Source organism: Myiozetetes cayanensis, unplaced genomic scaffold (assembly GCF_022539395.1).
Source record: "Myiozetetes cayanensis isolate MyiCay16 unplaced genomic scaffold, myiCay2020 scf12, whole genome shotgun sequence".
In the NCBI taxonomy this organism is placed as follows: domain Eukaryota; kingdom Metazoa; phylum Chordata; class Aves; order Passeriformes; family Tyrannidae; genus Myiozetetes; species Myiozetetes cayanensis.
Window position 1 is genome coordinate 25,892,275 of NW_026086826.1, and position 22,513 is coordinate 25,914,787.

A 22,513-nucleotide genomic window follows, 5' to 3' on the forward strand; every position below is an offset into this window, starting at 1 on the left:
CTCGTCCTTTTCGGCCAGCGTGAGGGACACACAGTGGGGGTTTCCAGCGCTCGCTGGGATGATGACGAGCGGTCAGACAGGCAAAAGGAGCCGGTGGGGAGACCGAGCGGGGCCCGGCGCACAGTGCGACCGCACCGCCTTTGTCCGCGGGCGGGGAGGGCGCGGCGCGGGCCCGGAGGGCGCGGCGCGGGCCCGTGCGGTCGCAGTGCCGCCCGCCGGCGGGCTGGGCCCGAGCATGTGCAGCTGCGGCAGGCACCTGGCAGGGAGCCGCAGCGCCGGGGATGTGAACCAGGCGGGGAGGAAGGCCCTTGACTCATCAGATAAATCCAGCCCCGCACGGCGAGCGAAGGCGGAGGAGGTGCGGCGGCGCGGCTGTGAGCAGGGGAGGAGGATGGCGGGGGACAGCGAGCAGCGGCTGGAGGAGCAGGGGCAACCCAGCGGTGGCGAGCCCTTCCTCATCGGGGTCAGCGGCGGCACGGCCAGCGGCAAGGTGCGGGGGCTCGGCGGGGCAGCCCCTGGGGGGCCGGGGGAGCCCCGCGGTGCGGTGCAGCCTCCCCGCGCCGGGCGCGGCGGCCACATGGCAGCGCGGCGGGTCCGAGCGGCCGCCCCGCCGCGTGCTCTCGCCGCGGCCCCGCCGCACCGGCCGGGGATGCGGTGCCGGCGCTGGGGATGGGCATGCGGGTGTGAATGGAGCCGCTTGGGCTCGCTGGCTGCCCAGGGAAGGGCGAGCCTGCGGAGGGAGTGCGGCCGCCGAGGCCTCTCTGCCCAGGCGGCGGCCGGAGCCCCGCGGACACGTGGATGGTGGGTACGGGATTTACCCCTTCTTCCCGGCAAGGATCTTCCGCCCTTCCGCCTCACCGGGGAAGGAGGGGGGTCTAGGCAGGGAGGGGGCTGGGGGCCGTGCGGTGCGAGGGTGGCCCCGGCTAAGCGGGGGGGGAAGGTGGCATCCCCCTGCAGAATCCTCTCGTCTGTGGCTGTAGTCGGCGTTTGCCCCGTTCCCCTTCACCTGCACCATCCCCGGGAGCTGCCCGCCCCACAGGGACGAGGCACTTATTTTATTTTTTTTTTTTTTTTTTTTGTTCGCAACGGTGTCGGTCGTGCCATGGGGGTGCCCTTCTCTGCCCAACTTTGGGGGTAGCAGGAGGGGGGATTTTGCAGCAAATGCTGATTCACAGCGGCAGAACGACCTCCTGGCTGCTGTGCCGGGAGGGGCTGGCCTTTGGCAGCGGCAGGTGGGAGCCAAGTGGGGCGAGGGCTGTGGGGCCGGAGCAGCCGCCCCGCCGGGGCAATGCGGGTCTTCCCAGGAGGCTGCTACACACAAATTGCAGCGCGGGGCAGCCTTATGGCTCTTTAGCATTTTTATTTGAGTTATTTCACACTGTGGGTTTATTTTATTCGTTTAACCTGAGCTAGGTCGCTTTCTCTCCTAATATGAAAAGAAAATTACTTTTTTTTTCCTTATTTAAGAGCAGTAAAACCAGCTCCACAAATCATCAGCCTTTGTATGCAGGGCAGCACGTTCCACCTGCGTTTTTAAGAGGCATTTTGGAGAGCATGAATAGATTTGGAAGTAGCTATACCTTTGAAATATTTCTTGCTAAGGAAACTGAATGTGGGCCGGCATGGGAGGAGGATGAGCCTTACATCTCTGCTTTGTTTCGTGTTTAGAGGTGGGGACCCCTTTTTTCCTCTTGAGGGATGGCATAATCCAACTGCTGTATTTCAGCCCAATGTTTTAAGCATGTGCCTCTGAGTACCCTATTGATTCTTGGACTGCTGTTGCTGCTGCAAGGGGGAAAAATCCAGCTGTAAGAGGGGAGGGATGGTGAGAGAGAATGCAATCTCCTCCAGTGAGAACTGAAGCTGGATTGTTCCTGCAGCACAGCTCCTGGTGACTCAAACACGCTGGATTTGTCTGTTCTCTGATGCGTGGGTCTGCCTCTCTGTAATTGTCCCAATAACATCGTGTCTGGCACTGCTGAACTGCTATGTCTCTGAACACGGTGTCTCAGGCCCACAAGGTAAAAGCAGTGATTACAGTACAATATGCTACAGTGGTTCTCATCTTCAAAGGGAAAATGCTTAATAGCAGCAGGCTGCCTTAGTAAAAAATAATAGGGAAATGGCTCTTTCTAGCAAGGGAGATGTTACTAACTGGCTTTTCCTGTCTCTCAGCTTTGATGATCTTCCCCCCCCCCCAGTGATCGCTGACTTCTAAAAACCTCTGTGCAGTACTGCCCGTTGAAGGGCACCCAGCAGATCATTACCAAGTTGGTGGGGAAAGACTGCAAGAAATATGCTGGTGGAAAAAAGAAAAACCTTGCACGTGGAGAAGCAACAGGAGAAAAAGGACCTGGGGCTTGTGCCTGCAGGCTCTCAAATTCATGTGTGATGCAGATGCAAGGCAGGGCTGCAGAGGGGGGCTGTCCTCCACCTGCCTGGTGACAGTGTCCTGTGTTGGGTGATGCCAGGTGCCGCAGCACACTCTGGGAGAGCACTGGTGGGCCTGATGTGCTTAGCTAAGGGCTTGCCTGTAGTTAAAATCCTGCCTAGGGGCTACTGTGCCAGTGTGCTGGCTCTAGGTGAAAACAAAGTGCTAGCAGGAAGGTGAAGCAGGCACCTTTCCCACTGGGAAAGTGACAAATCCATCCGACTTGCCTTGACACCAACTGGGGGTTGTTGTCACAACACACCCCTTTGGCAGCACACCAGCCCAACGATAACGGAGGGAATTTGCCTTCCCAGGGCTTCCCACTGCTGCTTTTGAGTCTGAGATGGGGGAAAAAAGGCTCCACAGTTCCCCCTGCCCCTTTCAATGCACCAGCATGGTCAGGCTCTGGAAAGAAGAGATCCTGTTTGTAGCTTGCCACAACCTGTGTCCCGTAGTGCCCTGGGGAAGCTGATGTTGGAAGCAGCCAGCCTTCCCAGAGAGCTGGGGGGTGTTTGGCTGGTATTCCTTAAAGGCAAATCTGTGAGAACTCAAGCTCAAGGGCTGAGTGCTGCTCCTTAGTGAGCAAAAGAGGCTTGAGCAAGTTTGACCACTCAAATAGGATAGGTAGAACCCTGAGTGCTCCCCTGGCTTTTGGCTCTGAAAAGAAATCTGGACTGTGTTGGGAGCAAAACTGGGGAGCCATAGAGCACCCTAGACAGGCTGGGATGCTGCAGCTTCTGTGAAGGCACTGCCAGCTGCATGGTGGCTGTTTCGAGTCAGCTCAGCTGGGACAGACTCTTCACAAAAGCTTGCTCAGAGGCAGCATTTGTTCCACTGTCTCCCAAAATCCAAGCACTGTGCAGCCTGGGCAGAGCTTGCTGCAGTTTCTTGGGGTGAAGGAGATGACATGGCATTAAGACCCTCTCCTCCTGTGTCAAAGTTGGAGATGGCTGCAACCACCTCATTTTCTCAGAGGGATTCCTAAGGCTGTTTGTAGCATTTTCTTTAATCCTATGCATTTTCAAGTGCCGTGCTAAAGTTCTAGTTTCCCTCTTATGGTCTTTGTGCTAACAGCTTCTTCCCTCCTTCCTGCAAAAGATTCCTGACTACCAAGGACTGCAGCATGCAAGGCAGGCAGCCAGGCTGCGGGCTGGAGGAAAGTTCAGTGAACTGACTACCGAGATGCGCTGGGAAGTGTTGGGATACCCTCTAAAGCCCTTCCTGTGTCCTCACTTCAGTTTAGCTACTAGGACCTTCCAGCTCTGCCAGTCGTGCTGGAGCAGCTCACTCCCAGCAGCAGTGGGAGCATCTGGTACTGGGGTGGCTGCAAGGGTGGGAAGAGCTCTTTCAGCTCATGCTGAAGCATTAATTGTTGTCCCCACGTGAAGCAAGGTGCTGATTGCTGCCTTCCAACAGGAGCTTATAAAAAAAGACAGATTTGTAAAGGGCTGAATGCTTTTGATGGCTGTTCATCACTCTAGTTCATCAACTAGTGAGGGCTGAATATGGGTGCCACTGCAGCCCTATGGTTGCATCATTTGGGTCTTGAGTTAGTACATGACATTACCAATATCTGTTTGAACATGCTGCCTCAGAGTTTCCAGACTGCAGAGCACCAAGATTGCAGCCTGTGTTCAGCCACATGTGTTCTTCACTATTACTCCAGCAGGCACTTTGCTTTAAACACCAAAAAGGCTGGCTGAGTCTGAGCTGTCTGCCTAGAAGAGTGAGCCAGCTGAAGGAGGCTGGCATTGCCCAGCCAGGGTGGGACAACCAGTGTGTTGTTCCCCAGGGAAGCAGTGGTCTGAGTTGCATGAGGCAGTTCCATCTCTGCATGGGGCCTCCTTGGTAACAGAGCTCAGTCCCCTTCCCCAGCAAGAGCTGAAGTCCCCCACAGCAGCGCAGGGATCACTGCCACCATGTCAGCACCTGGGTGGCTGACAGAGAAGCCTGGGGGAGACCTGGGAGTGACCTGGGGGGACTAGCAGGAATTTCAGCAGCCCTGTGCCAGTTCAGCACCATTTCCTGGTGACGTTTGGCTGGCAGGAGCCCTGTATCACAAGGTCTGACTTGTTAAACTGGTGTCATCGTGTGCTAGAGACTCGTCAAACTTTCTAGTAGAATGTTGTTCTGTGTCAGCCCTGATCAGACTGATACACAGGACGTTTTGATGGGTCAGCCCTTTCCTGTTACTGATGGAATATGTGTGGGTTCGTTATGGGGCCTGGTTACCACAGTCCTGTGGGCTTAGCCAGCTCCGGGCTATGGAGTTTGCAGGAGGGGCTTGGGAAAAATATCCTGTGCCTAAAACCGGAAGATTGGGAGGGATTGTGTCAGAGGGCTTGTTTTTCTCCCTTTGCATAATCTGTGTTTAGAGCCTCTGTGTTTGTGCCTGTTTATGCTCCAGCCTGGGATTGCTGATCACATGCAGTGTCCCAAGGTGAGTGAACAGAGACCTGGCTATCCCACTCCTGGACTGGTTGGCCTGTGGCTTACGAAGGGAAAGGCAGGAATGGTGAACCTGCCTGGGAAAGCTCTGGGTGGAGGCCCAGGCTTTTGGTACGAGAATAGCAAGTTTCCAGTCGCAGTGTTGCTGTACGGATGTGCTCCTTTAGGACTGGAAAGGATTGTGTGGGTCATGAACTAGGGCAGACATTTGATAGATGCTCTGGGACCCTTCCCAATTTGGTATCTGTTCTGTGTGTCACCCCAGTCCACTGAGCACTTCCTAGTACTCTATAATTACCATAACCTTCAAGAAGAGACCAAAATCTGTAACTCATGTGCTGCTGGAGGGAAGGGAAGCACTGCCACAACTCCTGATTTCAGGGACGTGACTGAGTAATAGCCCTGTGTGATGCCTGGAAAGAGAACCATGCTACAGGGGACACTGGAGAAATGAAACAAGTAATTACAGTGGTCCCTGATGTTTGATCTTAGGGAAAATCCTGTTAGATCCCAAAACTAGTGGCTGTTTTATCCATAGGCATGTGATGAGGGCACCCCAAGCAGGCTGCTGCGGATGCAGAGCCATCAACAGCCCCTGCGAAGCCTGCTTGCATCCTGATCCTGCAGGAAGGGCGTTATTGCAGTGGTGTCCCTGGAGATAACCTCTGGGCTCCTCTCCCTAGTGGGATGTAACTGCTGCAGTCTGTCCTTGCTCCTGGCTGTAACATTTGTCATGGGCCAAGGGCATTGCTCCACTGAGGAGGACTGTCCTCATGAGCAGCAGCTTGGCTCAGGGCGAGCAGCCTGCAGTGGTGGCAGGAGGCTGTGCCTCTCCTTGCACACCGGAGCCCAGCACACACCTCTTCTGGTAGGTTTTGCTTCTTGCACAGCCCTTCTTCACTTGCTCCTGAGAGGTCTGGCAGCTTCAGTATTTCTTTAGGGCTGGAATGACTTGATCTGGGTAAGGCACTTGTGCTGGCTATCTCATCTAGAGTCCCTGGGAGGATGGGAGGTCCTTCCTGCAGCTGTAGTGGGAGCTTGGACACCTCTCTGCAGTGCCAGGCTCCCTGGGGATGGATGGTCTGCTCTCAGTGAGTAGGTTTTAGCATATCCACCTACACAAAGGTTAGGAGTTCCTGCTAGCCCAGACCTATATTCCCCTGGCTGCTGCAGCAAACCTGGAGCAGAAGGCATCAGCTGTGTCCTGCCTGGCAGCTTCACACAGTGGTTCATGGTGGTGGACTGTAGCAGTGTCCATCAGTTTTCCTAATACCCATCTGAAGTCATAATTCACTCCCTGATCAGAGCTACCCAAGAGGGATTGTGGGATAATCTGCATAATAATGTTGGGGAATTAGTCAACTCCTGAAGAATATCTGAGCAGCTGGCTTTAGGCCATGAATTAAATAGGTGATTAATATATTCCACATAAATGTTAGGGATAGGCCTCTGAACACCCATCTGAGTTTCTTCCCCTGTGCACCACCTCTCTCCTTTTGGGAAAATATGCTGGATTTCTCCCCCAGGTGCGCTCTGCATCTTCCCTCCCAGCAGAATAAAGCTATGCTGCTGCTTTGAACACTGGCTATTTGTGTGCTTGGTTCAGAGGAGGAGTCCTGCAAGGGGAGCTGCAGCTGCTTCTGTTCAGGAATAACCTCTCCAAGCTTGCCGCTTGTGCTGTGTGTATACCTCCCTCCCCACTGTCTGTGTGTGGTGTGGGTTGGTTGGCACAGCTTTCCCAGGGAGCAGCTTGAGCACAAAGCCTGGGGGAGTAGAGCTCTGGGGGTTGCAGCCAGTTTGCTCAAAGCAGGAGCTGAGTTTCCCTTGGTGCAGCATGTGGGAAGTCGTGACCGATGGCAGGGGCTGGGGCTTGCTCCCTGCCTGTGTGCTTGGAAAGTCCTGCGTTGGTTTCATGTGGCTAATATGGGAAAGGTCTGCTTGGCAACCATGGAGGCTGCTGGGTCCTGGCTATATTTAGTTTTAACCAGGTTCTGGAGGAGGGGAAGGCTTTTGCTTGAGAAAGAATCCTGTTGCCGGGAGTGCACTGTGACTGAATCATTGTCAGTGTTTGTCTTGGGTCGTGGCGAGGTGTGCATGGATTATGTGGATATGGAGAAGGGGCTGAGTGGAAGGAAGGAGCCTTGGCATGGCTCTTCTCTTCTGCAGATGAGATGTGTCGTGTAGGGCAGAGATAGGGATGGGGCTCAAATCCTAGAGTCTTTCTTTGCTGGGATTCATCTGTAGCATTATGTCATCTTCCTCAAGTCATCTCCTGCAGTCCTGGGCTTCTCAGAGAAGGAATAATAGTTGTCTTCTCCCCTGGGAGAAGGCACAAAGAATCTGTAAAGGAAGGAATCTGAGCCCAGGTTGTCCCTTCAAGTGGGTGCTGAGTGCACGTGCCAGCATCATGTGTCTTCTGGGTTACCCTGCATCCTGACTGTTTGCATCCTGGCATGGTATTTTGGAGTCATGCTCCAGTCTTGGTCTTTCTGGGCACCTGCCAGCCTCCCCAGAGCCTGGCTGTGGCCATTTCTAATTATTAGTGAATATTTTACAGTCATGTATGTATGCTGTGCTGGTGTGAGAGAAGAGGGTTTAAGCAGGGGACATGCCAGTCATTTGGGGGGACACTTCCCAAGGCCAGGAGTTTCTGTTCCTGTTGCGTAGGGGAATTTCCAAACTCTGTGTTTCTGGTTTTTCTTCCTCCTTCACATAGGGTGTTTATCAGCCAAGGGGAAAAACTGCCTGTCCAGCTGTAGGAGGTATTTAGCAGGCATCAGGGAATGCCCCTTGTGAACCATTGCTTCCATCACAAATGATAGTGAGAAAAGGAAAAACCTTCACTTGGACCTTGCTGAGGTTTGCTGCCCCACTAAGGCAAGCTGAATGCAGCCCTGGGGTTGGAGGAACATTCACTGTCCCCCAATGTCCCTCTGTGCTGCTGCACTTAATGCAGGTTTAGTGTGTGAGCAGTGCCGTGGCCCACACCTGCAGGACCAAGGTGATATGTGTGCCTCTTCCCAGAGTCCAGAGGTGACATCCTTGCTCACCCAGGCAGTGTGGTACGCTGAACCTGAGCTTGGTCCTGAGAGCAGTGTCCTTGTGGTCATCTTTCTCCACCACTTCTGCCAGCTCTCCAAAGCCCACCTTGGAAGAGGGAGGATCTCAAGCATCTGCCTAGATGCTTTCTGCAAGAACCAATGTCCACCCCAGAGCCCTGATGACAAATGCAGCTGGGATATGCTCTGATGCTCATCCTAGAAGCCCAAGGAAATATGTGTTCCAGTCTCCAGCTGCCAGGGGATGTTTTCTCCTTGGGTTTTTCTTACCATTGGGTGTCTTGAGTTGTGGGGCATGGAACAGAAGGGTGATTTTCAGAGCTGGTGGAGACTCTTCTCCACCTTCCAGGCTCATCAGTCCAGAGATTTTAGAGTGCATAAGGCAGAAAAAAGACTGGCAGGAACTGTCTGGTGCTCTCAAATGATTTTATTGCCCATCCATGTGTTGAGGTCCAAGGGGAGAGAGTGAGTGCAGTTGGCATGTTACTTTCACTGATCCAAAGTAAAGGAGCCCTGTTCCCTCTCCTGGGCTGGAGAAAGCAGTTCCTGGTGCAGATCCACGTGGAGCCTGCAGATCTACAGACTGGGAATCTGTGTGGCTGTGCTGAAAGGTGGTTTACTCCTAATGGCAAAGGGCCTGGGAAGTTTGGTTGTCCTCGGCAGCTGTGACCGTGGCTGAACCCTGCCGTGCTACGTCTCTTCGCTGCATGGGAAGGTAGCGGTGTCTGAGAGAGAGAGCAGGCAGAAAAAGCGGAGGAGAGGCACTGTGCACGCCCTGGTTTTGCGAAACCTATGGGATATAGCTGGATAAGCACTGGAGCTGACACAGGCTGCAGAAGGATGTGGGGAGCGAGCAAATAGAGGAAACAGAGAGCAGGCTCCAGCTTTGTGCTTGCACGTGCCAAAGGGCAAGTGACTGACACTGACTTGCAGGGCTTTTTTCTGGGTGGTAGCAGCTTGCTGCAGGGCAGGGCTGCCAACGTGGCTTGGGAAGCACAGCTAGCCAGCTGTGAGAAGCAGGAGGAGAAGGTAGGATGCTCAGGGAGACCACATCCCTGACCAGAAATGCAGAGTTGTGCCCCAGACCGCCTGGGCTGATGTTGGGCAGCCTGAGCCAGTTCACTCTGCAGCAGAGCTGCGTGGAGGCTCTCCAGCTGGGCTGGGGCTGACTCACAGCCCAGCGGTCACAGCCAAGTCAGGTCAGCCTGGCCTGGAGGGGAAGAGACAGTCTCTGGAGATGGGAATGCCGTCAAATCTTCCAGCTTCTCAGGCAAACAACCTTGCCCTCTGCCTGCTGGGGTGACCTCCTTTGCCAGGCATACGTTCCCCTCCCTGTTCCTTCTCACCAGCACTGTCTTCAGCTCTGCAGCTGGAGGTTTCCAGCCAGGTACAGAGCAGATGGTTGAACCAGCCAGGAGGTGGGAGCATGGAAAAAGCCACTGGCAGGCCGGGGTAGGCAGATTGGGGCAAGCAAACCGCTCTTTGTAAGGCAGAGGGCTCAGCAGAGTATTTGTGGTGACTGGGGCCAGGAGCGGCTCAGCTGGGCATCTGCAGCCAGCATGATTCCCATGAGGTGAAGTTGCTCAGTTTGGCACCAGGAGCACCCACTTTGTCCTGAACAATGGATGCCGTGGGGGAGGAGCAGGCGGGACATGCAGGGCTCCTGCAGGCAGCAGAGCATTCCCCAAGCAACCTGACCTTGGCTCGTGCTGGCCGGGGCAGTGCCGGCTGCCAGGTGGTGATGCAGTTAACGTCGCAGCGGCCAAGGACTCCTGTGACTAAGGAGAAGGGACTGAAGCAGGCTTTGAGATTTTTCCCCCAAGCTCTGAGTCGTGTTGCAATGGCAGGGTCCAGCGTGACCCTGCCTCCTGCAGTGCCAGCAGTCCATGCTGGTCACCCGCGCCCAGCCTGCTCCGTGTGGTGTGAGAGGTGCCAGTCCCTGTTCCAGCAGTGCTCTGGGGATCTTGTACTGGCAGCCAGAGCCACGTGGCTCTCCAGCCACTGACTCTGCAATGCCTTTAGGCTTGCTGTGCCAGGAGGCACCAGGATATGCTCGTGGCTGCTCCTCCCAGCCCTGGCAGCAGACATCCCTGATAAAGTCCCAGGGCTCTCTTCCTGGTGTCTTTTCATCCTGGGTTTTGTTGGCTCTCCCTCTGAGGACACCATGCTGTGGTGGGATTTTTGGGCTGGATCAGGGCTGGGGGAGCCAAGGCACTGGACTCCTCCCCGGGAGGAGGCTCAGCCCTCGTGCCCCACAGCTCTGTTCCCTGGGGAGCTGCCTGGCAGGCTGGAGTGGATGGGGCCCCTGGGCATGTGGCTGAACCCATTCAGGAGCCAACTGTTTTCCTGCTGCCGCTTGTACCCAGAACAGGAGCTGTGGGCAGGCCATAGGGGCAGAGGATAAGGAGGCAGGCAGCAAGGTTGGTGCTGCTGTCACACTAAAGGGCACCACAGTGATGCTTCTGGAGCACTTTTCCCTCAGTAGCTTTGGTCTGTGCCTTCAAAGGCTATGCTGACCACAAACTCTCAGCTGGAGGTCCAGCAAGCAGTGCTCCATGCACCCAGGAGGGAATGTTACCTAGACGTTAGCCCTGTGCCGCTTAGATACCACTTGCCATTGACTTGCTTCCTTTGCTGTTCCTTTCCCAGTCTTCAGTATGCTCCAAAATCGTCCAGCTGCTGGGCCAGAACGAGGTGGACTACCGCCAGAAGCAGGTGGTGATTGTGAGCCAGGACAGCTTCTACCGGGTTCTCACCTCGGAGCAGAAATCCAAAGCACTCAAAGGCCAGTTCAATTTTGACCACCCAGGTGAATGGAGAACAGCATTGGGGCTCTGCCACATGGTGTGGGGCAAGGGCTGGAGTGGGACCCCCAGTTCCACCAGCAAAGAGCCTGCATGGACACTGGGGCTCTGTCTCTGCATGGGGCAGGACTGGATGGCTTAGTTGGCCACCTCTGTCCCCTGCAGTACAGCCTATGTGTCTTGAGAAAGAAACTGCCTCTGGGGTGGAGTGTCTGGGATGAGAAAGGGCAGGTTGTGAACCTGCAAACGCTTCTTAAGATGCTCCTCTTCCTGCAAAAACGTCCCCCAGTTTGAACACCTTTATCATAGAATCATCAAATAGTTTGGGTTGGAAGAGACATTAAACCTCATTAAATCTCATTAGACATCTGCCATGGGCAGGGACACCCTTCACTAGACCAGGTTGCAAAGGAACAAATTGGTTTTTGGTGCAGCTGGATCAGACACAGGGGGGATCTGGCCTGGCACAGACCCCTGGAGCCAGCAGCTCCACGTCCCTCCTTCAAGGAGGGAGCCATCTGTGCAGCTGCTCTGCAAACCCCTCCACCAAGGGCGTTTTGCCCTGTTACTACAACAGGGGCTCTTTGAACCATCTCTGGGCCTGGTGGGGAAATTCCAGAACCGCTGTCCCTTCATCCCCGTGAGCACAATGGCCAGAGGCAGTGAGCACTGAGCAAACAGAGCCCTGTCTGTCCAGGGGCTCCAGGCTGGAACACTGCTCCAGTCTCTCCAAGGGCTGGAGCCCTGGAGGAGATGCCTTCCCGCACCCAGGCTGTCAGTGCTGCTGTACAAGGGCGGTATTGATCCCTGTGGGCCACATCCCAGGCTGCTGCAGAGCCATGAAACCCCATGGCTCTGGGAGAGCTGGGCCTTGCTATGTCCATGGGGAGGTGCAGGGCTTTCCTCCCAAGTCTGTATGTCTGTCTTTCCCCAGTACAGGGTGCCAATGGCTCTGGCTGGGCTGAGCTCAGCATCTGGTGGGTGGGAGAGGTTGCAAAGCTGCCTTGGGTAACCTTTCCTCTCTCCTCAGATGCTTTTGACAACGAGCTGATCGTGAAAACACTCAAAGAGATCACAGAGGGGAAGACGGTCCAGATTCCTGTCTATGACTTTGTCTCCCACTCCAGGTCTAACAGCTGCTCCTGCCTTGCCTTTCTGTGCCTCCGCTAACGCCCTGTGGTGCAGCTCCCAGCCCAAACTGCCTGCCCCTCTCACACCTACTCTTAGGCACCTAACCTACCAGCCAAAAGTTTCTGTCCTAACTACTCCAGCCCCTTGGTTAGAGGATCCAGGGCAGATACAGGAACAATCTGGGGGTCTAGAAGGCTGCATAGCCATGCAGTGACATCCAGCAACATACAGGCATCAGTGGAAGGGGATTAAGACTCCCCTCTTTTTCCCCCCCATCTACTCTTCCTCTCTCCATAAACTGGAGCTTTAGCAAGTATTCCAGTCTCAAACAGCTCAGCAGTGCCAGGAAAGGAGGAAGATGGCAGTTCTTGCTCCTGTAACACTTCCCTTGCATGTGTTCAGCTTGTTTCTGCATGCCTGTGTTGGTCATGGGTGGTGGGACCCTACTCTGTTTCTCACAAAAGCACTGTGCTGTCAGGGGAGCGCTGCCTGGTTCCCAAGGGAAGCAGAGCTGGCCGTACAGGTTCCTGTGGGTCAAGCCCCATGCATAGGCTTTCCTGGGCTTTATGGCTTGTCACATAACACTTGGAAGCAGCAGCTGGGTGAGGTGGGGGGAGAAGGGCTAGTGTGCTTCCTGCTCTGCCCTTTATCCTTCCAGGAAGTGTACCTATGCCTTGGATTCCCTTCACGGCGGTGGGGTAGGTTTGCCCTCTCCTTGGTCGACTCCCTGGTGCAGCAGTGATGTCCCAGGGTTGGAGCAGTGCCTAGGAGCATGCTGTTTCCCTCCCCCTCCTCTCTTTGGTTTCCCTTCCCACCAGCATATTTTGACTCTCTTCCCCCTGCTAGGAAAGAGGAGACGGTGACCGTGTACCCTGCCGACGTGGTGCTCTTCGAAGGCATCCTGGCCTTCTACAGTCAGGAGGTGCGGGACCTCTTCCGCATGAAGCTCTTCGTGGACACGGACGCGGACACCCGGCTGTCCCGCAGAGGTGAGGCCCTGACATGCCTTGTGCACCAGGGACAGAAATACCCCTTAACTAATCTGGGCAGCTGGTGCTGGAGGCAGGTGACAGTGACCAGAGCAGAACTGGAGCTGGCACAAAAGCTATGCTGCAGAGTGTCACAGAGGGCAGCTTGTGGCAGTGAAGAGCACCTTGCTCCATGTCTCTTGGGATTTTTGCTGCCTTGCCTGGGATTCCTGCTCTGATGCATGCAGCACTGTGACTGCTGAGCATGCTGTGTCCTCATATGGCCCCATGGCACCAGCTCTGTGCCAGCAGCTGAGTGGCAGCTGCTGCCAATCATACAGTTACCAACATGGAAGGGTGCAGTGGGTAAGGCAAAGCATCTGAACAGTTCAGTCAGACGGCAGTGCCTGATAGATCCTCTCAGGGCCTGGCATATGGGTCTCCTGGGGGAAGAGAATTGGAAGGGTAAAAGTGAGAAAACTTGTGAGTTGAGATAAAGACAGGTTAACAGGTAAAGTGCTCCGAGGATGGTTTTTGGGTGTGAGGATGTCTGTTGTGGATGGTGCAAAGGGAGTGTCTGGTTGTACATCTTGTTCTGTGCAATGCAGTGTGGAGCCCCTTTGGGGTTCTTGGCACTGGGGTTATGATTTGGGGGCAAAGAGCCCTAGAAACTGGAATATCCCTCTCTATGACTCCCCTTGTCTGGTTGGCTGGCTTGCCAGCTGACATGGGAGGGATTCCAACTCTGCAGGGTCTGCATGACTTGCGATGCTGTTCATTTTGAAGCAGCCTTTAGGAGTGGGTCACGGGTATAGCACCTCCTGGCTGACTGAAAAAGCATTTGAGGACTCCTGGGGCAGAATTCACTTCTGTCTGAACTGTCCCTACCCCTGCCTGGCTCCAAGAGGCTCCACAGGGTGTCTGGGGATGCAGAAGAAGAGGAGTGGTTCCTTCCAGAGCTCTGTGCTGTGACGACAGGAGCGTCTCAGTGCGTCAATCTGGGAGTATTGTGTGTGCATGGGACTGTTCCACTCAGCAGTGGAGCTGGTCTTGCCTGCCCTCCTGCTGTCAGACAGATACACAGCCTCCTCAGCTACTGGGTTGTCATCAGCACTGATTAAAATCTCCTTTATATACATCCCTCTTGACCCTGCCCACTGTTCCTGCATGACTCATCCAGGGAGGTGACAGCACAGTCAGTGCAGGGAGATGTATTAGCAGGTCACAGATATGCACTTGCAAGGTCCCAAAATGTGAGCTGTAATCCCTTTAAACAGACCGTTGTGCAGAAGCCTGGATCCACACCCAGCCACAGGGCAGCACATTGTCATGGTGTAACCCCAACCAGCAGCTCAGCCCCACGCAGCTGCTTACCCAACCTCCCCTGGTGGGAGGGGGGAGAGAATCAGAAGGGCAAAAGTGAGAAAACTTGTGGGTTGACATGAAGACAGTTCAGGAGGTAAAGCAAAAGCCACAAGCAAAGCAAGATGAGGAATTTATCACCACTTCCCATGGGCAGGCAGGTGTTCAGCCATCCCAGGGAAAGCAGGGCTCCATCATGTGTAACAGTTATGTGGGAAGACAAACGCCATCACTTTGAATGTCTCCCCTTCCTCCTCCTTCCTTCAGCTTTATGTCATCCTATATACGGTATGGAACATCCCTTGGGTCAGTTGTGGTCAGCTGTCCCACCTGTGTCCCCTCCCCTTGCTGCTGGGGTGGGGTGAGGAGCAGAAAAGGCCTTGGATCTGTGTAAGCACTGCTCAGCAACAACAAAAACATCTCTGTGTTACTAACACTGTTTTTAGCTCAAATATGAAACACAGCCCCCTACCACTGTGAAGAGAATTAACTCTATCCCAGCCAAAACCAGCACATTCTTCACTTCTTATTCCAAACCACTTCCTTCATGCTCAGGTGCCACACTCCAATACATTCTCTTTACCCACCACCCTTCTTTCCATCCTTTGATGTAACACACAGATATAATTCCCCACGTTATGGACCATCCCTGTTAATGTGCCTCAAGCATCCACTGAGTTAATTTAGTCTGTGACTTTGGGCTCCATCTGTTATGGTGGTCACTCAGGCCAGGAGAGGTGTGTTGTGTGGAGTTAGTGGGCACCAAAGCCAGCTCAGGTTGGATCACTGCTGATCTCACACTGCTTCTTGTAAGGCTTGTTCTTCTTCCACTCACCATGAATTGCTTGCAGAGGAGCAGCTTTGCTGACTGAGGTGCTGGTGTCTCCTAGTTAGGGCAACTTCATGTTCCCCTGGTAGGAATCTGGCTATTTGTCTGCTGTCAGCAGCTGGTAGGACCACTGCAGCATTAAATCTGTTTACTGTATGTCTCCCTGGCATTTCTGGGAAAGGATAGCCTGTGTGTGAGGTGCCAAAGGTATAATCATGTCCCTGGAACGTAGCTGGAGGGAGCTTGTAGCAAAAGTTGGGATCTTGCATTGTGATGTGGCCCTGAGTCATCTTTCTGTCCCAGAAGTCCAAAAGAGTTGCATCAATGGGCTTTTCAGCTGGGCAGCAGCAGGAAGTGAGGTTCCTGGAAATCCTGCTGACAGCTCAGTTGATCAATAGTGCTGGGGTTCAGTATGTGCAACTCACGCTGTCCCCATCCCGGCCCCTCTCCCAAGAATAATGCTGCTAGCAGAGTGCAAGGGGCAAGGTCTGTGAGGTACCTCAAACAGCCTGACCTATGGGGATCAGGGACCTGATTCTGGCTGAGATCCCTCGCTGCCGTGTCCTTGGCCAGTTTCTGTAAAACAAAGGTCTAGTGTCATGTGCGTGTTTTGGGCCTGATTTGAGTGATGCCTGCTGGCTTCAAATGGGTGCCGATCTGTCCTTGGGATATTTGCCTGCCCTGTGAGTGATCCCTCCAGATCGGGTGCATGGTCTTAGCCTGGTTTGTTGGGACCTGTTGCTTTGGGGCCAGGTACCAGACAGTTGGTGCTTGACTTCTGTTTGTGTGTGGAGCAGTACCTGCTGTGGTCTGCCTGGGATCAGGAAGGAGAGCTTTGCCTTGTTAGGACCAGCCCCTGCACCTTGGGGCAGCTCTTGGGCTTCCTGCACATGCTGTAAGTACACCCTTCCCTGCCTCAGCACAGACAACAAATAGGGTGTGGGAGCTGGAACACAGAAACCTGTTTTATTTTCCCTGCCTCTTTTCCTGTATTGTTTGAGCTAGGGCTTGCTCCTGCTCTCAGGAGCAGGCAGGGAGCTGGCACACATCCTTTTTCCCCCATCACTTCCCATGTGCAGGGCTGTGAAAGGGTACACTGTGAAGCTGCTGGCCAAGGGCAAAGAGATGTGGGGATAGTGCCAGACCAGCACTGTCCTGGCCCTGTGAGCACATGGGCAGCGGCTGCCCAGCAGGTCACACAGGCTGGCAGTGCTGTGCTTTGGCTCTGCTTGGGACATGAGGGAACGTTTTCTCCCAACCCAGTGCCAGGCACTAGCATGCTGGGGGAAAGCCAGATAGCCCCTTGGGGAGAGCCAAGACCCATCTGCTCGGCCACAGGGCTGTTTTGGCTCCTCCCCACGGATTGAATTCCTGCTGAACTGGGGCACTTGTCCGCACTGAAGTGGCTTCAGAGCAGAGATGGCAGTGGCCCAAATAAATAGCTCATGCAAACAGGGTGTAAGGCCCAAGTGGCAGAACAAGTAGGAGGCCAGCTTGCTCTCTTGCCTTGAGGCTTCCTCCTGAGCTCGCCTCCTCCAAGCACACCTTCAGACTCCTTTCCTTCCTGACCCACTTGGCTGAGGATAGCACTAGGAGCCTGGCCAAGCTGGGCAGGGAGTTAAGTTTTACTGTCTTGCCTCTGTAGACCTGAGTTAAACTGGGCCTTAGTGTGTCTGTGGGTGAACCTCACTGCGTTTCTGTTCTTTGGACATGTCTGCACTGGGATGATTGAGAGAATGTCCAGTCCAGCAAGGCAGAGCCACAGGAGGGGGGCAAGGGCTGAGGCTGGGAATAGTCAGGACTGGGGTGACACTGGTTACGACTGGAATATACTTGCAGAGCTGAGAAGGGTGGGAGGCCAAGGAAAGCTTTTGGTCAGGTCAGCCAGCCCTTGGCTCCCAGGAAGGCTTGGAAGCGGGTTAAAATAGTGTAGCTGGGCTGGGATATGCTCAGACATGTGGGCAACAGCTTCTAGGAACAGAGACCTCGGGCAAAAGAGCTGAGTGGCTGGCTGAAGGCTGTACTGAAAGGAAGGAAGGTGCAGAGATTTGTGTCTCAGCTCCTGACTGTGCCTTATATCTTCCCCACAGTGCTACGAGACATCAGTGAGCGAGGCAGGGACCTTGAGCAGATCTTATCTCAGTACATCACCTTCGTCAAGCCTGCCTTCGAGGAGTTCTGTTTGCCGGTAAGTCAGGGGAGTGACACCCACAGGAGTCTGCCACAAATACCTCATACCCTGCCTAGCTCCTCAGACAGGAGCGTTTTGTGCCCAGAGCTCAGATCAGCCTTCTGTGCCTTGCTCCTTCCTTGCAAGTTCTAGACAAAATGGGGCTGCCAGCACTGGCCAGGGCAGGGCAAGATGGGGACTATTTACATAGCCTTCCTGGTGAGATCACCATTCCCTAGGGGAAGGCGACATGACAAGAGAAACCCCTCCCTGCACAGGGCCTGACAAACCACTGGGCAGCTCAGCAGATGACAGCCTGGGAGGGAAGATTCTTGGCTGCATTTAGCCAGGGAAGGGGAGATCACTGCCCCCAGGCAGTGTCTGCTGTGGCTGCCTCCTCTTTTGGGCTGTCCTGCCTGCCCTTTCCACCCTCCAGTGCTGCTGGCTTCATGCTTGGGAGAGCAGGGAAGCTGCTGCTTCTCTCTGTACCATGGGATGTGGCCTTGCAGGTTGCATTTCCTGACTGGTGAGTGGCCAGGGTGGGCCAGGGTTGCAACGTCTGCCTGGAGAAAGGAAGCTGTTTTAGGAGCTGTTACTGGAGGCAGGACTCCTTAGCAGACAGGGACTATGCATGTGGGAGACCAGTCCTGCAGAACTTGCAGGGGAAATAAGCAGGTTTGCAGGATTAGCCATTGTACACCTTTCCCGGCTCTCATGGAAAGGACCCTGTCCCTTTGTTCTCAAGGCTCTTCAGGCAGATGTTATATGAGGAAGTTATATGAGGAATTTTTTTCTTAGTCTGAAGGAACTGTGTCAGTAGAGTCCCGCAAACTGGGAGCTGCTGGCCAGCACCAGAGGCAGGAATTAAACCTGTGCCTCTAACCTCAGGAGCACCTCTGTGCCAGCCTAGCCAGCTCTACCCTTTCCCATAAGAGAGGCTGATTCTTTCTGTGCTACAAGATCTTTTCCTGGCTCCTATGCAGCTCCCTCTTCTCAGTTGTGGCTCTGGGAACCAAATCCAGTGTAATTCCAGAAAGGCTTTTTCCCAAAAGGCAGGTCCAGCTTGCAAGGCTCCTCTCCTTGCAATCCCCAGCAAGGTAAAGCAGCAGATGCTGCTTCATCAGTGTCTTCTGATGAAGAGTCTGTAGGAGGATGAAATGTGAAACAGGGAGGGCAGAAAACTGCTTTGTCCCTACCCACAGCTTTGCAGTGGTCTGCTCCCACTGCTATCCTGGTGCTTAGCTGCAGAGCAATTGCATGCAGATATTGAGCAGACTCAGCACTCGCTGTTATTTGACTCCTAAACCAGCTCTGGGCCAACTAGTCCAGCACTGAAATGGTCCAACATATCCTGGTGACTTTTGATATGTCTGGAAGCTATTGGAGGTGTCAGGTGATACCCATCACCCAGCTGGCTTGGTGGAGCTTGGCTGTGAGCTCTAAAACTGACACAAATGGGAGAGGAAACTGAGACTGGCCCCTGCAGGTGAAACTAGGTCAGAACTGGTGTCCTGAATCACACCTTCTTTGCAAGCGAGGTGGTAGGGAATTCTTCCCCCTTTCCGAGCAGATCATGTGGCTATGCTCAGACAAGTCCAGATGGATTCAGTGGGAAGGATGTTCCCAAAAGCATCAGATACTGGAGTCTTGTGATTATGAGGCTTCTTAATTCCAGGTTTTGTTAGAGTTCCTCTTACTGGCGTCTGTATGAGCTCATGAAAATGGAGTCAGGGCACAAAGCATGACCCTCAACACACAGAACAGAATAAAAAAGAGAGCATCCAAAATATATTATCAGCAATCAGTGGGTTTGGGTTTGGCCAGGGGAGGGCAAGGACCTGTCCCAGGAAGCAGGGATGATGCCCCAGCCTGGTGTCTCTCCAATTTCCCTGTAACGCAGTGCTCTCTCCTCCCAGACCAAGAAGTATGCTGACGTGATCATTCCCAGAGGAGCAGATAACGAAGGTAAGTGGACCCAGACACCAGGCAGGTGGCTTTAAGCTGTTGCTCTTGCAGTGGAATTAGGTGGGAGGTAGCAGGACCTGCCATGGAGGTGACCCAGGTCACTGCCACCCGAGAGAGTGCTGTTACCACACCGTGCTGAGATGAGCCTGTTCCCTTTGCTCCTGCCTGGAGCACTGGCGACTGGGAGTTTGTGTTTCTCTGATCAAGCCTAAGAGCCCATCTATATGCAGTGCTTCCAAGCAAACTCCTGTTTCATCCCACCTAAAGGGGAATGCACTTTTTCAAGGCATGACAGCCCCTGGGTCAGCCAGGTCTGGAATCAACCTGGCCATACTGGCTTGAGTGCCAGGCTCAGCTGGGGCAGCGGGATGAAGTCCCAGTGGGGCAGCTCCTCCCCACAAGGTTGGGATGGAAGGGGACCAGGAGCAGGAGAGAAACAGCAGGGGCATCAGGTTGGCTCTGGTTGATTTGCAGCGATCCTAATGCAGTCTCTCCCCCTTTTGCTCACAGTGGCCATAAACCTGATAGTGCAGCACATCCAGGACATTCTTAATGGAGGACTCAGCAAACGCCAGAGCAACGGCTACCTGAACGGCTACACTCCTCCGCGCCAGCGGCAGCCCTCAGAGTCCAGCAGCCGGCCTCACTGACGGGCGGAGGTGTGAGGCTGCGGGCCGGGCACCAGGCCCTGCCACTGCCCTTCTGTACATACTGTCCGTTCGATACCCCCTTATCTATTTAAGAAACCAGACGGAGACAAATGCCTTTAATTTTGTATGTTTGAAATGCCGAATGAGAAGCAGCCAGTTTGCTCGGGAGCCTGGACCGCCCACAGCTCCTGGCCTTGCTCAATAACTCCTCCATCACGGAACCGGCTATAAATCTCTATAAATATAGAATTGCTCTATTTTTGTGTAAATGCAGAATAATGTAAAATTACTTGCCGTAAGGTATTTGCCAGGCTCAGTGTTGCTGGGAGGGGCTGGGAAGAGGCTCCTGGGAGATGTTGGTGTGAGGATCTTCACCTCGAAGTCGGTAAGGAAGGAAGAGCATTCAACAATGGCTTTAGTATTGCAGGTCTCCATCCCGGAGAAGGACTGGGCTGTGGTGGAGGTGGCAGCTTGAGTGTGGCATGAGTGTTACAGCTGGATCAGGATTGTCTCCTACCATTGGTGTTCAGGTCTGAGCAACCTGGTGTTGGCTGGCAGGCGCTGGCCAATGCCACTGGGAGCTAGGAGAATGATGTGGAAATACCTCTCCCTGACTGTCTCTACACCTCCAAGTCTCAATCCCTCAACAGCATCCTATTCTGTTCTGAAACCCCTTCCCACCACAGGTGTGGGGCTGCTGTCACACCCTCCAGCAAGGACCTGGTAGGTGGTGCTGGGAGTGTGGTTATACCGACATGACATCTTGCATTTTTAGCAGTCTCACTGCCTGGTGTGTATGGGGACAACATGTGGATACCTTCAGTCCCTCTGGAGTTTGGTGGCTATGTCTGTGGTGGCACTGCTATTTGAGCCCTGAGTTCAACCCTGAGCCTGGAGGTTGGCTTGCAGGTCAGAGGTGTGCCTGTCATTCCTCACTTGGAACAGTTCTGCTCTTGTGTGGGGGATTTGGGGTCTGCAACATACAGCTAAGGGGGAACCAGCCTCTTCTAAAAGAAAGGGGCAATAAATGATAAAAGGCAGCTGAGGGGCTTAGTAGTGTGTGATGGTCCTGGGGCTGCTTGGCATCCCTACATGGGACATCCACAGGCCCCAGCAGGGTAGTGTGAAACTAGGTGCCCAGAAGTCCTCTGCTCCCCTTTTTCAGAGCATGCTGTGGCCTGGCCTGTGTCCCTTTCATTTTGTCCTGGTGGACAACACTGTCCCTGCAGTGTGTTGTCCCAAGGGCTGCTCAGGCACGCCCTCCCATGTCCAGGGTGAGAATTAGTCTCCCCTAATCTAGTAGTGTTACAACAGCCGTGTCTGCGGGTCCTGGTGGGGTTCTGCTGCAGATCTGGGGATTCCTGGGGAGCAAGGTGGAGCACTTGGGCTGGGGCAGGGGCTTAATGGGAGCCAGTGGAGGGAATGTAGTGGGATAGTAGCCAGGAAAGATCCTTTGCCCCATGCTGCTGAGACTGACTTCCCCTACTGGAAACAAAATTTCGTAGGCGTCCATCCCACAAAGCCTGGAGCAGGAATCCTTAGACTTGCTCTCTGTGATGCTTTTCAGTCTTTCCAGAGCATTGGTTTTGCCCTGTATGGTTAAAAGTTTAAGACCTTAGACCGTGTTCTATTGCTCTCCAGCCCAATGTGAGCTGAGACAACCTTTGGTCTTTGTGCAGAGAACAAGAAAGGAAACACCTCCCCCCAGTGACTGCTACTGGGGTAAACTGGTTCCCTCTTGGTCTGTTATGGGGGCACATGACAGCCCTTTAGCCCCCTCCCTGTCTTCCAGCACTCCCCAAGGCATGTCAGTTTTGCCATAACCAAGAGCTGGCACTGGCTAATTCTACGTATTGCCATAGGTAAGAGGGATCACAGCCCTTCAGAGCTGGCAAGGCTTCTCGGGGCTTAAGCAGCTGAGACAGCTCTCAAGATAAAATAGTGGCCTCCTCTCCCCAGTGAATAAAGACAGAACAAATGGATGCTGGTGTTTACTGTCTCCTGTTCGGTACTGCATATTGCTGACTGCGGTCCCAGTATGCAAGCAGACTTGCCCAACGTTGTCTTAGTTGTGCAAGTCAAAGCCAAACCTGGAGCAAAGCTGCTGGCAGACTCCTGCTTTGGTGAAGAAGGAGATGCTGGAGGCAGTGGCTCTGGCTTTTGGCTGGCCAACCATCTCTCAGCAAGTCCTGGTGCACATGTGCCTGGGGGTGCTTTTCCAGAGGTGGAACCCCTCTGTGCTCTTAAAACAGCAGGGAAGTAGACAAGTTCAGCCCTTCCCAGTAAATATCTTGAAGAGATGACAGGCAAGTGTATTTCATCAAAAGACCTCACAGGCATGGTGGCATTAGCACTAGTGGGGTGTCAGGCAAAGGTGAGGCTGCTGTTAGCAAAGGAGTAAATAATTTTGTGGTGAACCACTTGATGTCAGCATGGGTTCATGAAGGGGAAGTCCTGCCTAAATGATCTGATCTCTCAGAAGAAATGAGTGGCTTGGTAGGTAAAGGAAGAGCAGAGCATGTTGTCTCCCTGACTTGTGTCAGGCTTTTGATATCGTCCCCTGTAATGTCCTCATAGTGAAGCTGTTGATGTATGGGCTGGATGAGCCCAGAAATAGATGGAAAATGGGCTGAAGGGCTGGTCCCAACAGTGTGGTGATCAGTGGTGCAGGCAGGGGTCCATAATAGGTCTCCCCA

The 22,513-nt window shown here is 54.0% G+C and overlaps 1 protein-coding gene across 2 annotated transcripts; it reads left to right on the top strand.

Moving 5' to 3' along the window:
• The first annotated feature begins 247 nt into the window (after positions 1 to 247).
• On the top strand, positions 248 to 20,642 carry UCK2 (uridine-cytidine kinase 2). 2 transcript variants are annotated; one of them, XM_050306824.1, is made up of 7 exons: positions 248 to 490; positions 10,588 to 10,747; positions 11,773 to 11,869; positions 12,720 to 12,862; positions 17,123 to 17,220; positions 19,119 to 19,167; positions 19,678 to 20,642. In XM_050306824.1, the coding sequence occupies exons 1-7, from the start codon at positions 392 to 394 to the stop codon at positions 19,815 to 19,817; spliced, it is 786 nt and encodes a 261-aa protein (XP_050162781.1). In that variant the 5' UTR covers positions 248 to 391; the 3' UTR covers positions 19,818 to 20,642. The 2 variants fall into 2 exon arrangements, with proteins under 2 accessions (XP_050162781.1, XP_050162782.1); XM_050306825.1 differs by lacking the exon at positions 248 to 490 and adding an exon at positions 658 to 801.
• The last annotated feature ends 1,871 nt before the right edge of the window (positions 20,643 to 22,513 follow it).